This window comes from Calliphora vicina, chromosome 5, assembly GCF_958450345.1.
Source record: "Calliphora vicina chromosome 5, idCalVici1.1, whole genome shotgun sequence".
NCBI classification, from domain to species: Eukaryota; Metazoa; Arthropoda; class Insecta; order Diptera; family Calliphoridae; genus Calliphora; species Calliphora vicina.
Window position 1 is genome coordinate 56,970,252 of NC_088784.1, and position 18,455 is coordinate 56,988,706.

Sequence of the window (18,455 nt, forward strand, 5' to 3'; positions counted from 1 at the left end):
AATCTTAAAAAATATTAAAAATTATATTTTTTTTTTATTTTTCCGAAACATTTAAATAAACATACATACGTGTACGTACGTACATACATATGTATGAATTTAGTTTGTAGCATTTGTGATCGTTTTGGCCATTCTACATGTTTTGATTGTGGGCTTCTTTTGGATATTCCAAACATCACTGCTGATAAATGTGGACAAGACATTCGATAAATTATGGAACAATCAAGTCGTGCCAATTAGACCAGGAAACAATACAGCACACATTGCTAATTTGGAACGTTGGGTAAGTGATCGGATTTCTTTGAAGTTTTTTTTTGTTTTTTTTGGAATATTATTGAATATTTTGTGTGTGTGTTTGTGTTCTTTTAGCTTGAGTGCTGTGGCAATGCTGGTCCTAAAGATTATGTATTGGCTCCCCATAGTTGCTACAATAGTGAAACCGATAAATTAAATATGGATGGCTGCCGACAAAAGTTCCTCGACTACATAGCCGATCGTTGGACAATCTTTAATATTTTTGCACTTGTTTTGATTGTAGTAGAGGTAAATATGAATACCAGCAACACAAATTCGAATTTATGTATTTAGAATTAGTCATACATTCTAAAAATTAAATTTTTGTTTGTAGTATTTATGACGACATTTTTACTAAAGTGTGTGTGTGTATTTTTTTATTTTCAGTTAATTTGTGCGGCATTTGCGTATGTTTTGGCCAACAGTATTCTCAATCGCTGGCGCCGTTCAAAATACTACACGAAATAAATACAAAAAAAATCCTCTCAGCTTAATTTTAATCATTACGACCACCTTCAACACCATTATTATCATCATTTTCATTTGATGATTAAAGTGTGTGATCGTGTGTTTAGTTTTTTTAGCATTCTTGGGGGAAAACAATTTGAAATTGTCCCAACTCTCGTTAGTAGACCAAAGATGAATGATTTGAATTCTCGATTATATATATTTTTAATTTAATTTCCATTCTCTTTGTTTTTTATTATTTTTTCTCACCGTCTGTTTTGTTGTCAAATATATAGTAGATATTTGAGAATAATTATTACTAATAGATCCGTTATGTTGTCAGTTGTTTTTTCTAGTCTACCTCATAATCATCTTTATCATCAGTTTGCTTATTATTTCTTTAAATCATAACAAAATTAATAAAACAATAAAATCAATTTGTAAAATTGTGCCAAAATTATAAAGCCAACTCAATCATACAATGTTTAATTGAAACAATAATAAATTTTAAGCGAATTGTTTAATTTCCTTCTCAACAGAATTCAATGTATCGATCAATGCAAATGTTGTTCATATTTTTTATATAAGAAATGCGTAATAATAACCAAAAAAAAAATATTTTTATAATAAATACAGCAATTATTTTGTATTTTCTTTTGCATAATAACTAAATATTAGAATTTATTATTTTCCACTAAATATTTTGAAGAAACTTATTAAACAAATCTAATTTACGACTATATATTTGGGATATTCACACTTTCTACTATTTGGTCATATTTTCATAATATCCTAATATATTATGATAGATTAATCAAATTTTTGTTGTGTATCAAAAAAAATGTTCTAAACTAATAAGACTATTTGAACTATGTTTATTGTTTTGTCATAAAATAATACTTTTTTTGTTTAAAACACAACAACAACTATTATAATATATTAGGACATTATGACAATATGACTAATAGCAGACCATATAAATACCCCAATTGTATGTAGGAATTTATGCCGTTTTCTTTTCTGGGAAAAATATTGTATTTTCTCTATTGTAACTATTTGTGAAAGTATGTCATTATGCATTGAGATTCATAAATATTTGTGTTTAAATTATATTTAAATTATCGATCTTAAATTTTTTTCCAAAAAAATACAGAAAAATATAAACATTTATCCCTGAAAAGAATTCGACGCAATGACATTTTTTGTTTTCAGTTGAATTACGCTTAATTATACTTCTTAATGTATGCTTTTTTAATTTGTTAGATATATCTATGTATGTATATAATTCAATTAATTAATTAATTAATATATTGAAAATTGTATAATTGTTAAACATTACATATTAATGCATTTATGGAAGCATCAAATTTAACGAACGATATATATTTACGAACACTTACATATAAAAATTGTTAATTTACAAAAACTCCTTAAATATTTTTTATAAAAAATCATATTTAATAAATAAATTGTACAAACTTAAGACTAACAACATTCTTGTTTAATTTCATATATTATTTTCATCAACTCTATGAATCCCGATCGTCAATTAAAGCACAATTTTAGCATTTCATAAACTTGTGAGAATTTTCAGAACTTGTTAGAAAATAAATAGTTCTACAACGAGTGTTAATTTTCCTAGAACCGGAGGAAAAATAAAAAAAATTAAAAAACTTAAAATTATTGTAAAACCAATTTTTTTTTTTTTTATCTTTTAAGTACACAAATTAGTAATAACAATTAAATGTATTTTTATGTATACATATAATAAACTATTAAGGAATTAGATTTAAAATATTGGAAATAAAACAGCATTGCATTCTAGAGCAAAATTTGGAAAAATAATATTTTTCCAAAACCTTTTTAATAGAATTTAGCAAAAGAAAGAATTAATTAGATTTTCGAAATCAAAATAAATTTTATCTCTTAACCGTTTCGTTAATGAATTGATTATGAATTAATTCATAGGCTAACTCCTTTTTACTTTATATGTATTCAATTCATTCCTTTGAGAATTCATTGTTTATAGAATTAATTCTTTATTTTTTTTCCATTCAACTCTATTACAAAAAGGCATAAATACGTCCCCTTAATAAAACAATAGTGTATAAAATTGCGAATTTGGACCGTCCCGCCTCTAGAATTGTTCTATGTATTGTAGAAATACATACATAGTGTTAATTTTTCAGTTTTTGTAAAAATTTAATTAAAGTAATTAAATAATTACTTCTGCAAATTAATTTAAAAGAATCGAAATGTGTACGTAGAGTGGTCAAACTGGTTTTCGAATTATTCGAAAAACCGGTTATTTTCCAATTTACCGGTTTTTTTAAACCGATTTTTACAAAAGGACGGTTTTCGAGTTATTCGACAAACCGGTTTTTTTGTCTCTAATTATTCGACAAAATCGAATATTTTTTTTATTTATTTTAAGACTCTGTGATTACTTTTAATTATTAGGGATTACTTTAAACAACACTTTTCTTCTAAATGTGTGTTATGATTTCATGTTGTATTTCTGGCTCATTTTTGTTTTTCCTGTTCTACGTAGTTTATACCAACCGCGTGTCTTTTAAATTGGTGGATATAATAAAAAGGCATTGATTTTAATAAAAGTTATAATTAATCGTTCCAGCTTCCTATACGTAGATATAGGTTAAGAATATATTGACAATAAAGTTTAACAATAAAAGAACTTCGAAATCCACACAAAAAAAAAAATAGTATTGCAACAACTATAAATGATCGTGTTATTTCTGTTACTTTTTTAATCAAAAATAAATTGAGGAATCGTGTGTCCTCAAATCATTTAAATTGTATTCTCTTCTTGAAATATTATTTTAAAAAATAAAACTAACCTAATAGTTAGTTGTATTTTTTATGTGTTAATATTTAATTTATACCTCAATTCATAAATGGACAAAAAATTTAAAAACCGGTTATTCGAACCGGTTTTTAATTGAAAAAACCGAAAACCGGTTTTTAAAAATTACGCTTTTTCGAATTATTCGAAAACCGGTTTTTGGTATATGTCGAATATTTGATCATTCTATGTGTACGTAATTGTAGTTCTAATAAGATATAAAACACAAAAATTGGTTAAAAAATGTTAAAGTTATTAAAAAAATCGCCAGGCTATTGACATGTCTCAGGCCACTAGAACAAGAAATATAGGAACAAAATTAACATATTTTGAGAAATTTTAAAATAAAAAGTTCTTTTTTTAATTAAAATATATCCATATTTACTTGTATATGTCTTTTTGTCTTCGTAGGATACCGTTAACCTATTCGCAGGTATGACCAAACAAAAATGTGGTTAAACAAATTTCAAAATTGTTTGATCATCAGATTGGGATTTATTGAGAGCATAATATATATTTTTCCATTCCTGCAATTTTCGAGAAAAACTAATTTTTTGGCAATATTTTGGCGAATGAGCCGAATTTTCTTACTGTTGAATTTAAAGTAAGACCTATTCCGAATATTATAGTCCAGGTAATTTTAAATATAGTCTGAAAGTTTTACTAAAATCGGAAAACGTCAACCCTTTAAAGTGAATTTTTTCAATATTTGAAATTACGCATGGAAAGATAGCGAAATGTTATATATTTTTGGGTCGATTTTGATGAAACTTAAGAAAAATATAACACAAGGTCTAGTATTTACAAAAACAGCAGACAAATTAAAATTAACCCTTAATAGCAATTGGGGTTAAAACTAACCTCAACTGTTAAAATCACGAAAAACACAGTCAATATGAAGTTTGGGGTCATTTTGACCCTAAGTGATATTAAAAGTTAATTTCAATTTTTCAGCTGTTTTTGTTTTCTTAAGTTTCATTAAAATTTTCACAAAAATATAGCCTTTCGCTATCTTTCCATGAGAAATTCCAAATATTGAAAAATTTGACCTTCACGATTTAAGGGTTGACGTTTTCCGATTTTAGGAAAACTTTCAGACTATATTTAAAATTACCGGGACTATAATATCCTGAATAGGTTTTACTTAAAATGCACACGTTAAAAGCCTGGCGAAATTGTACTGCATACTTTAGGGAGCTTTTTTATTACAGTTGAGTGAACTCACAAAAAAAAGAATTTCCGAGTTTTACCCAGAATTTTTGAATTTTTTTTCTTCACAAACCATCTCCTGAAAATTCGAATCGAATAAAAAAAAATCAGCCAAATCGCTCCATCCGTTCTCACGTGATGACATTACATACATGGACCATTTCATGTTTATATATAGAGATTACAATGACAATTACATACACATTTCGATTCTTTTATATTAAATTGCAAAAGTAATTACTAAATAGGAAAGTTTTTACAAAAACTGAAAAAATGCGATACGAGTTAACGTTATCTTATGATCCTAATATTTTATACGACGTGTTTCTACAATACATAGAATAATTCGAGTCCCCCCGGCCGGTAACTAGAAAAATTTTTTCGTCCATACAATCTTGGAGCACTCTAATGCACAGTGGTTTAGAAAAGTTTTTTTTTTAAATAATTCGGTATCAGATTATAGCATGCCCGAGGAACTTAAAGTTTGAAAATTTTTAGGAAAAAATATAAATAACTGTAGCCACAGTAGCCATATGATCTTTTAAGGGTTAATTGGCATATAAATTCATTTTAAGAATTTTTGAAATAAAGTATGAAAATTCGTTTGTTTTAAACAATTTTAGTAAATTTATATTCCATTTTAATTTATTTGAAATAAACACTGAAAAAAAAAACTAAATTAGAAGGTTATACAAAGTTATATAATGCAATATGAGGTATTATATAATTTTTGATTTTATATGTTCACAATTTTTGTTCTTTATGATAAGAGTTCTTTATGCCTCAGAGAATAAATCAAAATTCCATAAAAAAGTGCATGACTTTGGGCAAAAGTGGGAGACACGGGTCTTTTTTTTTTTGGTCTTTTATCACGTAGTGGTGTCCGTATATGGTTATATTTCCATGACTTAAAAATTTACACACAGTGTTATTAAGTAATATAAGGTAATAAATAAGGATCTGAAGTTAAAAAGATCCTATTTAAAAGATCTATATTTGTAGCAAGGCACGATATTTTTCGTGTATGTTGCAATCTAAACTGTTTTATATCCTTTCAAGTTTCTTGACTGTCTATATAGCATATTTCTCAAACATTACGGCATCAGTTTCGAATACAGAATTTATAGCTTGGAGAATTGTGGCAGATTTTTGCAAAATGTCCTTATCCTTCGGGACTATTTATATACAATTTTTATATGATCCTGAAAGAGAACTTAGTTCAAAAGCGTTTAAAGTAAAATTTGGCTCAGTAAAATTAAGCGGACATAACACCCTGCAAACATATACAAACTTGGCCAATTTAAAAAAAAATCAGGTTCGAAAAAGCTCCATAACTTACATAGTTTTTGTAAGTAAACGTTAAAATCGGACTATCGGTTTAGAAGTTACAGATTTATTTCCACTTTATTTTAATTTCCCCCACTGTGAATTCGGAGTTTCTAGCATTGTAGTTATATATGTATATTATTAGTCAACATATTTCTTATTTCAGTCAAGATGTTTTATGCAGAAAAGATGTTTAGCGTTTACATTGAGAAAATTTTTTTCTTATGACACGAACGCCTTTGGTATTTGTATACTGTTTGGGTTAACCCTAGATCTTGCACTATTTACATATGTGCAATTTCATGTCATGGTACGTGACATTTGTACACTTATGAAGTGAAATAGATTTTGTATAAATAAGACTATCTGAAAAATAGTTTGGTCTTTATGTTGTTCCATTCACAGGGTACTATATTATAAAAAATATTAAATAAAAATTAAATTAAAAAATTTTGTAATAAGCTCTAAATACATTCACATAGTAACATTTCAGTGTTTTCTCCTACTCAAATCATCTTAAAAAAAGTTTTAAGTGGTTGTCATTCTCGTGGAATTGCCCATATGTAAATATTTGAATTTTAATATAGCTAAAACCCATGGTACAATCAGTTACCAGGTACAATTATTAGAGAGAGTTTCCAATGTTCACCCCCAAAACGTCAAACTATGTATTTATTCACTTAACTTTTTTTAATTTGTTACCGCGATATTATATAAATTTGTAACGTTTTAACTAAAACTTACACACTTATTTAATATTTTATTAGTTTTTCTGCAATTGTTAGTAAATTAATGTTTGAAATTTAATTTTTTCGTAACAAAAATTTAAATTCAATTATTTTTTTTTGACATTTCCTTTTGATATTTTTTCATTTTCTTTTGTTTGACGTTATAGGGAATGTATAATAGAGAACATACTTTCTAGTAATTGTACCTTGCTTGTTCTGCCATGGCTAAAACCTATATAACTATTTTTGTTCCGATTTGAAGCCTGGGCGTATTGTGGTTAAATTAAGGACGGCTACACTAGTATGCCTAATGTTTCATAGAATATCCCTAATAATATGATTATAAGAGAAATTAAATATTTTATATAATAAATTAAACGTATTTATAAATGTAAATAGTGCCAGGATTCGTAGAAAAATATTGGTGCCAGAGTTAGGGTTGATCATTGCGCTCAAAAATTATGTTTTAAAATTAATTTATATTATGCCAATTCATGGACCTCTCTACTACTATCAGCGCATATTAAAATATTTATTTCATATTGAATTATTATTGAACTACACTGAGAAGAAAAATTGCTAAATTTATTTTTTGCATGGATTCGTCAATGAAAAGAAAAATATTTAATATTTAGAAATTTATAAAATTTTTAGGGAATATAAGACATGATTTGCAATGTTTTTCAGAAAGAAATAAGTAAATATCAATGTTGGTTAAGAGTGAATGGCATTCGCGAAAAAAGAGTTTGAGAAGTTCGTATTATATTCCGGATGCATTACAGATATCAAATTAATAAAAGAACAATTGAATACTTCAAAGCTTTTTTATAAATTTTCCACTTTTAAATTACCATAATTTTAAGGTATGAACTACTTATTAGTGACTTAAGATTTCGGGTTCACATGTTATTTTTATGGTCTACCGATATGTGTCATTAATTCTGAATTCAATTTCAGCGATTTGATTTTCTTTATAATTATATTTGTGACATTATAATTATAATTTTAAGATGCTTTCATGTTTTACTTGTATTTCAGTAGGGATTACTTCTCCATTTAATTATAGGTTTTTTCGAACGACAGCCAAATCATTACAGAGTTAAGCATCAGATAATAAAATATATTTACGATGCAGCTTGTTTGGTTGGCTACCCGCAGTTTCCGTTTTGTTTTTTTATATCGTTTGTAGTGTTTGTATCTGCATCTGATTATTGTAAGTATCTTTGTTCCAATTGTATTTTTAATATTATAGAGATGGCCAATATTTTTTTCATATCAGAGAACAAAAGGTGTAGGAGATTTTTCATTTCTATTTTATTTACCTGATCGCCATAATGAATGTGGCTCTTTGAGCTTTTGTCATTTTCTTACCATATTTTTTTTTAATTTTTATTGTTTTTTGTTCGAATGCGTGGCCAATGTATTTTGTTCGTCCATGTGACTGTCGAATTTATTAATCTGCATTTATCTTCTCGAATGAGAGAGAATTATCAAACTGGCGACAAAATTTGGAAACACTAAAAATGTCTCTCATTCATCTTTTGTTTTTTTGAGATGCTTTTTTGTCTATCTTTCAAATAACGAATGTGTTGAGTTCAAAACTGAATGTGAATCAATAAATGTTTGTGAAAATTAATTTTACTCATCATCTTTGGACACAATGATTTTTATCTTTTGTCGTGTTCTTCAGTTCTTAATGTACGTGAATGAAAAACGGATGTTCTAGTCATTTTTGCGAGTGTAAATATCAAGGCTTTTGTTAAAAATATTTATTTAAAATTAATATAAACAAAGTAAAAACTCAAATGCTAAATGTGTTTTGCAAAAAAAAAATAGCTATTGAAAGAATGTTTTAAACAAATAAAAAGTAACAAACTATTTGAATATTTATAAATATTAAAAACTAAAGAACAAAATGTATTTTACAACAAAAACCTATAAAATTATAACAGTTTCTATAAATGCAATTTGTGGGGTAAGTAGCAGTTTTTATTACCTGATCAACAGATTCGAATGCCCATATTTATTGTTTTAGAGAAAAACATTAGTCATTTTTGGGTGGTCATTTTTATAAATAAAAGAAAATTAATAATGATCAAATGTTTCTATTTAGTTCCTTGAAATTGTTTCTATACATTGAAGTATTCTACTAATTGATTCGTTAATTCACTTTAGAAGTCTGACAGGGAGACAGGTCATTGTCGTTGTGTAACCTCTCTTAAATTAAATATTTATCATATTTTTTAATTATGTTTAAATTTATGTTTTAGATATGAAAAAGTAATGTTGGGTATTTGTATAGTAGGGTGGGCGAATTTGTTCAGGCGTGAAAAAACGTGATAGGCGTATAGAAAAATCGGAATCTACACAAAATTCTAAGAAAATTATCAAAATGTATGGGTCTAAAATCAAAACCTAGCTCCCGCTGAGAGACTTCAAAATACACGTTTAAGAAATTTCACTGTCCATCAAATTGAGACTTTTTGATTGGAACAGATTAGCGACCCTATAATTCTGAAATGGCATGTTAAGTAGATAATTTTTGTAGAATAAACTTATAGTCCAGCTGGTCTGAATTTTTTTTACAATAGGTCAAAGTTTTAATTTTTTGATCGAAGGGTGCATTATACTAACTGAAGAATATTTTTGTAAGTTTACTTTAAGTGTTAAAACGGTATAGTTTAGTTGAAATAACAAAAATATTTCTCCAAAGATCTATATTCTTCAACAAAGAGCAAAAACGTTTTTCTTTTAAAATTTCAATAATTTATATTTTTGAGTGATTTTCGGAAGTGAGCCTTATATGGGAGCTATGACCAATTATGTACCGATCAGAATGTGATTCTAAGTCGATCGGTATACTTTAAGGTGGGTGTTAGACTAATATTTTTGGGCGTTACACACATCTGCACAAACGCGTAATACCCTCCCCACTATGGTGGTGTAGGGTATAAAAATTAGTTACTTCAGTATCTATAATTGGGAATTTTTATAAATATAGCAATTTGAAGCTGTTTAGTATACCTCAGACATGCAAAATTTGTAACCACTTGCAAATCAAAATCCTGGATTAGGGCTATAAAAACCATAGTTGTGTGTCCTGTTTATCTCTTAAACTCGTATTTATTGAGTTATAGGCATTTGAATCATGAAAATCATTATAGTCCGTCATAAATCTTTTTTTCAAAACCGAATCTATTATTCAGCCCAATCTTCAACAAACCGAAACTTTTAAATTGTAATCCATGGATAGATTTTAGGATTTTCATTATCTTAAAAAAATCAATTAATTTGTGGTGTTTACTCACTTTTGAGGCTTTCTGTATGATTATTTTCATTAACAGTTTTTGTTTTCAAAGCAATATCTTTTATCATAAATAATCCATTGTGAATTGAATTTTCTTCTTTTTAAACGTTAAATATGTATTATATTAATGGGGTTTTCATCTCAAGTGATACAACTTTTGAAACCTTATTCCTATTAGTTTATACACAATATTAACTAGATCGGTCTAGAACTCTCTGAGTTAGCATTTTGGCCAAACAAGTTTTTCTTCTCATCCATGAAACTTATTAGCTATTGTTCATAGCAAAATTTGTCACAAATAGCTATTACGATATTATATATGATGAAACGAAGGTTAGTCCTATTGGATAGTAATTCAGACACAATTTTTCAACAAGATCGGTTAAGAACTCTCTGAGTTAGAGGGGGTCAAAATTTTTCATTTTGGCCAAACTGGGTTTTCTTCTCACCCATTTAACTTATTAACTTATTACGAAACATTCTCAAAACAACTTTTGGACATCGGAAATGGAAAAATTCCAGTTGATCCCGCCACAAATGAGATTGTTCCCTCCGAACTTATGCCAAATGCAAATAAATATTCAAGCCATTGTCGGCAAGGTATTCCCAACCGACTACAAAATTTCGGATTGGCAATGGGAATATGCAATTTTAGCACCATAAAATTTATGTCAACAAGCTCAATGACCAAATTCAATTAAACTTGCAGTTTTAATTGAATTTGGTCATTTGGGCGAAACAATGAAATACAAATCGATTGACACAGTAATGAATGAAGAACAAGCCGTCAATTATCCTACTGAATTTTTGAATTCATTGCAATCAGCAGGAATGCCACCACATGTATTAACATTGGATTGCTTCTCCGCAACTTAAACGCGCCAAAATTAGGCAACCGAACAGGATTGACTATCAAAAATTATTCACCAAATTTAATTGAGCCAAAAATCATCGAATTCAATCGGCTCTAGTTCCCGTTTTGTCTTGCCTTTTCTATAATCATTAACAAAGCACAAGGCCAATCGTGGTCTACTGCTGGCTTACATTGGTAACATTTTTTTAAAAACTGAAAAATAGCATTTTTTTCGCTTGTGAATGTTCTTATGTACATTAACCCTCGTGCGGCACGCCAATTTTTAACCGATCAACTTTTGTAAATTTTTTTTATCCTAACCTCATACAAAACTGCCCTTCGTTTTTGAAATAGATGATTTTTCAATTTTTCCATACATTGAGGGTCCAGCTTACTAGGAACACTAGTATAACCTGCTAACAATAAGATACAAATAGCACACGCATACATGATTTTTATAGGTCTATTCTAGGAATTTCTTTGATCGTTGATTTTGAAGGGATTAGTGGTGTCAATCTCTCAACTTGAATACTCATGTGCTACTCCTATATGAAAGTTCATGTTAATCGGATTAGCCAGTTAGAAATGGCAGATTTATTTCCAAAATATTTTGATACTGTACAACTGTGTATTATTGTAAAGAGCGAGTCAGTACTGCACAGTGGGGCAGAATCGATATTTTTTGGAAATAAATCTGGTATTTCTAAAATTTTGATAAAAAATAGGTCAAATTTTGAAGGACGTCGCACAGTGGGAGAAAACCCTAATTTAGTGGAATTAAATTCGTATCTTCTAAACGCTTGGCCAAATTAATTTAATTTATATGTAGATATTGCAGGCAAGGAGGTAAACTAATAAAGTAATGTAAAATGGGTACTGCTACTTCAGTTGAATGAGCGGGAGAGGCTGCTAACTACACTACCTCGGAAGAAATTCTATACTATTTTCAATTGTGAGAAATTATTTTAATATATCTTTCAAAAAATTTAAATTTTATAAGTATTTTTATTTATAGCAAGTAACTATTTAAATCTATAGATTTTGGACATTTACCCTATTGCCGGCATAGGTCGAAATATTCATATACAATTAAACTTTTTTTAGTTTTATTAATAAGTTTATTTTTAAAAACGAATAACAATTATTAGTTATGAAATGATTTTATTTAGTTATTATAAATAAAACGGTGCTACGATGGAAAAAAAAATTGGAAAACGACCTAGCGTGGGTTATAGGGCTTGCTGAGTACATTACAAATTGTGTCAAAAAATTTCAAAAACACCCTCAAATTGAAAAGTTTTCAGTGATGTTCGTCAACTTATCGATCTGTAACTCAGTCAGTTTTTGTCCGAATTTAAATTATTTAACGGGTTTGGAAAGAAAACTGATTACGCTTTAAAATCACTTGCAGTTTTTTTTATACATTTGTAAGTTATAAGTATTGTTTTTCTTAAGAATATCTAAAAGAAAAAAAAAATTTATCAACTTTTTTGATTTTAGTCGCTTTTCATTGCTTATTTTGATATGAAAGTTTATAAAACTTTATACCAACATATATAGGAAATTTAGTTCTTAATAAAACATGGTTTTAGTTATTGAAATCGGATTAAAATTGTATAAGTTATTCAACTTTTAATTAACACCATTTTTAGTATTTTCTCCCCCAACGATATGAATAAAAAAAACAAAAAACTGTAGAAAAAAAAAATATTTGTAAAATTTTGAATTTACAAGGTAAATTTTTTCGACCTTTTTTCAAAAAAGTTTAATAACTTTTGGAAATATAAACCGATTTTAACAAGTAATATCTCATTTTTTCCCATATAAAGTTGTCTTTAAAACACTGTGCAAAAAAGAATAGGTTTTTGTAGAAAAAAATTAAATTAACTATTGTTGAATTTGAAAAATTATGAAAAAAAATAAAAAATAAAGCGAAACTTTTAATAAAAACTTAAAGCTTAAAAATCGGTCTAAAAATGTGTGAGTTAGAGGTACTAAACTTTAGTAACTAAAGTACTACTACCTACACTAAAATTTTGGTCGCTTTTCAAGTTCTGACATGAAGAGTCATTTTGTAGCAGAGTGTAATTTAGTTATAATTAAACAATGAAATAAATAGTAATTAAGCTAACTAACACTTGTTACAATTTTGTGAATTTTTATTATGAGATTTTTAAAATGTATTTAAATTAGTCGTCTTCAGAGTCTGATGTATCACTAGGAAGTAATGGATCCAATAAAAGTTGTAATTTCGAAAATCTTTATTCCTTGATTCCATTGCTTCTTCAGACAACATTCCAATGGGCAAAGTAGCAGATTGTATTATATCTGCACCATGTTGTACCAATTGTACTTACTAAAATATAAACTTAGAGTTTCTCTACATAGGATTTGGAAAGCCTTGATATTTACGCCATATCCTGAAGACATGGTGGTTAGGATGGTACCAAAATTTTTTATTAATTTTTCGTCGATACCAGTGATGCTCGATGCTAAATATGGATTATTAATGAATATCCTGAAGAGGAACTAAACATATAGCAAACAAATAAGCATCCAATTTGTGTGCTTGAGTTTCTACATATTTCTGCTTATATGATGAATGACCAGAACTTCCGTCACAACCCCATTTGTATATCATAGTAATTTTGTATCATTTAAAGCTTCTATTAAAGCATCTTTTTGATCTTCAACTACTCTCTGTACCGTATGATCAACCAGTGCTTGTAAGTGGACTTCCGAACATATATCTGCTACCGAAATAGAACTTTCCTCTGGATAGCATTTTCTTTTGGCTTCCTTTAAAACATCATAAGTTGGGTATGTATTTGCATTTCGACTTTTGGCACCTGCTTGCATAAGTATATATGATTTTTTGGTTTATTTTACATCTATAAATAATGCCGAGGCTTCATCGGATGTATAGGGAGATGCATTGATTTGAGGACTGGGTAAAGCTTTTTTAATCTTAGCAGCTTGCTCAGGTATTTTGTCTATAACTTGAGCAGCCATTCTCTTCCCACTTTTATAAAGACTTACCCGTGTGTCGACTAAGAGCTCTTCTTTACTTGAGTTTTGTACCAGAGATGTTACTTTTCTTTACTGTGCTTTGTCGGATGACTCTAACAATTTTGTACAAGGGCGACCACGGTTTTTTTTGAGACAAAATGTCTTGATTTAACCATTTTTTGTTTTTGTTCTCGTAAACCTTTTGATTGCGATCTGATAAAGTCCATTTTTCACAAATCAATATTGTGCGAACAAATTGTAAAATGTTGTTATATTTTTCGATTTGTTTCCATTTTTTAAACCTAAGCGACGTAAAACATATTCTAGGACGGTCGAATTTTTTTTATTTAATTCCTTTGTTTTTCGCCAAACTAGAAATAATATCTTACGTTTAATCGCCATTTTTAATTTTATTTAACTCAAACTTTTACACAGCGTTTAAACAAATATATTAATAAAGCACTACAGTATTTAAAAGGACTCATAATTTTATATCAAATTTGGTATACGGGCATTTGTTTTTAGCAACTTGTAAGTAGTTAGAATTACATAAATTTCATATAATGTAATTACCAATAACACTTCTTATATAAAATCTTAAAAAAATAAGGAAAAAATTTATTACGAGATTTTACATCGTCCCAACGATAATAATTTCTTAAAAAAATTATATAAATTCATCTCGCACTTTTTCGCAGCTAAATTGTTCACCATATGTAGTCTATAATATAGCCTTGAAATTGGTAAAAAAATTAGGACTGCATCTCACAGCATTACTAACTTCCGAAAATTCAAAAAGTAAAAAAAAATCTATAAGAATATGGCCATTGGCTATCACAAATAGCGAAAAATATATTTTTATTTTATCTGATTTACCAAGCCTCATATTCCATATACATAAAAAAAAGTAAAAATACAACTTAAAGAAATCTTGTACTATCCAGCAACAACTTTGATAACAATTCTTCATAAAAAAAATTTCTGAAAATTTTTTTACATTTAAATAGTTGTCAATACCAAACCACTGAAGTTATTAATAAATGTTAAATATTTTTAAGTACAGCAACAACTATAGATTGAAACTACGTAACAATAAATCAAATATGCGAAAGTTTTTGTTTTTTTTAATTTGCGCCACTAAATTTTTGATTTCTCCCATAGTGCGTCGAGGCGACAAATTCGAAAAATAGGACATGTGTTTTATTCCAAAATGTTCTTCCTAAAGATACCTTACAGAAAAACATAAAATTGTTATATGTTCGTAAAGAAAGTTTTTTTTTTAATAAAAAAAAGAGTTAAGTCACCTTTTCGCCCAAAAACAGCAAATCTACTATTTGTTGAATTTTAAAATTGAAAATCGTTTATTTTTGGATCGATAATTGATATTGTTCTAAAATCTTTTATATATTTTATAATTTAGTTGTCTAACTAACAAAAGAAATTTGAGTCCATTCGGTCCAAAAGTATGCCCTATATTTCAAAAAAAAAATTTCAATTTTGAAATGACTATAATTCGGAAATTACAAGACCTAGCTGAGCGATTTCCAAAAATATGAAAATCTTTGAAATCGGATTTGAGACAAAAAAAAATGGCACTTGTTTAAAAATTTTACATGTTTAAAATTTTGAGCCCCCATAGCGCCGCTCCTGGAGCATGTGTATGTTAAATTTTGTACTGATCGGACTAGCCGTTTAGAAATGCCATATTTATTTCCAAAAAAATCGATTCTGCCCCACTGTGTACTGTTAAGTTTTTGCATCTGAAAGTTTTTGCATCCATGGAGAAAGTGTTCGAAATAAAATATTTCACATCAAGGAGTCGCTTCAACATGGGGCTGTCCTAAGTGATGGAAATTGTAATTTGTTAGACACTCTATAACAGGTCACTGAATATAATAATGGATACAAAACAAAATTGAAATAAATGCTTATTGTTTACCAAATAACAAAATTGTTAAAATCTTTCAGATTCTTGGAATATTGCTGACTTGGTATGGAATATGGCTGTACCAAAGTATTGAGAATTCTAAATTTGATCATGGCGAGGAGTTGGGTGGAATATTAATCATCACATTGGGAGTGGTTGTTTTCTGTGTATGCATCTATGGCATTGTGGCCGCTATTATGGAACGCAAGAAAATGTTGATTTATGTAAGTAGTCGACTAATTTTCATCATATTTGTACAATACAATTAATATATTCTTCATAACTATTTAGTTTGCAGTCCTATTGGTCGTTTTAATAGTCATACAATTCGTAATGGTCAGCATCACTCATGCCACCACCAACAGTACAGTATCGGAAAAACTAAAAGAAGGATTTGATGAATTATGGGATACAAAATATCAAAAACCAAATGCAACACTTTCAATATATGAGGAGTGGGTTAGTGATTTTTTTTATTACAAAAACAACAAAAAAAAACACATTTGTAATAATTTCAAATGAATGTTTCTTTTTCAGTTGAAATGCTGTGGTAAAAATAGTGCAGAGGATTATTTTTTATTGGATAAAGTGCCTCCATCCAGCTGCTGTGAAGATCACAACTGTGCAATTATTCACAATTTGTATACTGTTGGCTGTGAGGAAAAATATCAAAATTATATTAATGCAAAAACAAACTATTTCAATATTCTCAGCTGGTTGATCATTACGGTGGAGGTAAGTTTTTACAACTGTTCGATTAATTTTGTAATCAGTTTAATTAAAACAATTGCTTATCTTGTTTGTCATCCTACAGTTTGTTGGTTCGATATTTGCCTGCGTTTTAGTTGACAGCATACGAAATCATAGAGATCGCCAACGATTTTATAGTTGAATTAAATTTAATGAACAACAAAAACTAATCTTCTTAATGAATGAATGATTTTTAGTATAATTTAAAGGAGTTTTGTAAATATTAAAAATATTATACTACGTGTCATTCTAGCTATATATTATTTATTTATTGTTTAAAATGTAAAACTTAATTTTAGAATAAATTTAAATACTTTTCAATGTATGGATGTATATTCGATGTTAGTGTCTTAAAATGGTAGTAATAAATAAAACCCGTTTGGCAATGTTTACGTTTCACTTGGATTTATGAATGGATATTTAGATATATGTATGTACAACTTATTTACTACACTGTACATTGGACTCAAAGAGTAATAAAATCATTAAAAGAAAAACTATAGACGTTTAAAATGCTGGCAATTATGATATGGTCCATGACACTCCGGATTTTTCTAATATGTACAGTAATTTTGACTTACCTGCACAACCAACGATATTTTGTGCAGGTAAGATATAAATGCAGTTAACCTCAGTGCACTTACCTGCTCATTGATGCTGGTAAGTACATTTACAGTTTATTGCCCAAAAAAGCAGCTAACGGCAAATAATTTACATGAAGCTTTTTGATTTATCCGTCTAAAAATATCGTCAAATTGCTATTTTAGCTAATTTTAAAATTATCATGAAGTTTACAACATATTTTTTTATTGAAAATCGTATTTTTCTTATTTGTTTTGATTTAATTTTGTATTAGGCAGCTAAATTAATTTTTTTTCATGAAAACCAGTTATAGCTTCCAAAAGTATTATGCACTTATCTTAAATGTGCAGGTATGAACAATGCACTTAACGAATTTATATGGAGTTTGGTAAATAAATATACAAAACACAAGTTTTGTGCACTTATATGTAAAATGCTCTTAAGTGAAAGGCAGGTAAGTCAAAACGACTGTATTAGTATGTCGATGTGGAACAGATCATCTGCCCTTTCACAATAATACGATGACCTGAAAGACATTGCAAATTATAGACTGGTGGATATCTTCTGTTTATTCGTCTTTAATACCAACATTACATTTTTAATTATCTTCTTCGTCATTCCCCGCTTTTGTCTTTCTAATTTGTTTCTTTTTTCAAAGGAAATCACAATTATACACCACCTTTCCAAACCTAATCTATGATAGATAATGAAGTTATCAAATTAAATTGAAAGTCGCGGTTGATAAAGTTTTTTGTAAAATTACTTAACTTTGAAAATGAAACAAAATAATGATTTCTAATTTTGAAAGCATAGTTTGAAATCTCGATTACCATCTGATTACAATATGTAGTGTTTTTACATTATACATTTTTAAAAATAGTTCTTTTCAAAAAACTAATCATTGAGCTTAAATTATACGTTGCCAAATTTTATTGTGAGCTACCTCATTGCGCCGCTTCTGATGGTTAATATTCAAAGCTTAAACACGAATGCTCCTCTGAAATTTCAAATCAATCGGCACAGACACTTGTAAATGTCAGATTTTTTTTGTGAAAAAAGGGTAATTTTAAGACATTTTTTTTCCTGACATGCATTTACTCGATGATATATACTGTTATTCTGTAAAATTAATAATCATTCGGAATATATTTGTACGAATT

At 28.1% G+C, this 18,455-nt stretch overlaps 2 protein-coding genes across 3 annotated transcripts in view; both read left to right on the plus strand.

Annotated features, from left to right (window-relative positions):
- The window catches only part of Tsp42Eg (Tetraspanin 42Eg), a 38,445-nt gene extending 36,212 nt beyond the window's left edge, over window positions 1-2,233 (plus strand). For both annotated transcript variants that reach the window (XM_065511683.1, XM_065511684.1), the window contains exons 4-6: window positions 104-283; window positions 370-543; window positions 682-2,233. In XM_065511683.1, the coding sequence (XP_065367755.1) occupies window positions 104-283; window positions 370-543; window positions 682-762 (435 nt within the window). In that variant the 3' untranslated portion in view covers window positions 763-2,233. The remainder of the gene's footprint in view (window positions 1-103; window positions 284-369; window positions 544-681) is intronic.
- Window positions 2,234-8,682: 6,449 nt separating this feature from the next.
- Tsp42Eh (Tetraspanin 42Eh) lies at window positions 8,683-17,103 on the plus strand. The gene is made up of 5 exons (XM_065512228.1): window positions 8,683-8,842; window positions 16,005-16,187; window positions 16,255-16,422; window positions 16,501-16,698; window positions 16,778-17,103. The coding sequence occupies exons 1-5, from the start codon at window positions 8,783-8,785 to the stop codon at window positions 16,853-16,855; spliced, it is 687 nt and encodes a 228-aa protein (XP_065368300.1). The 5' UTR covers window positions 8,683-8,782; the 3' UTR covers window positions 16,856-17,103.
- Window positions 17,104-18,455: the final 1,352 nt, after the last annotated feature.

Coding starts and splice junctions, on each gene's coding strand:
- Tsp42Eh (XM_065512228.1), top strand. CDS start 8,783: ATGTATTTTACAACAAAAACCTATAAAATTATAACAGTTTCTATAAAT. Junction 16,188..16,254: donor GCAAGAAAATGTTGATTTAT/GTAAGTAGTCGA, acceptor ATAACTATTTAG/TTTGCAGTCCTATTGGTCGT. Junction 16,423..16,500: donor TTTCAATATATGAGGAGTGG/GTTAGTGATTTT, acceptor TTTCTTTTTCAG/TTGAAATGCTGTGGTAAAAA.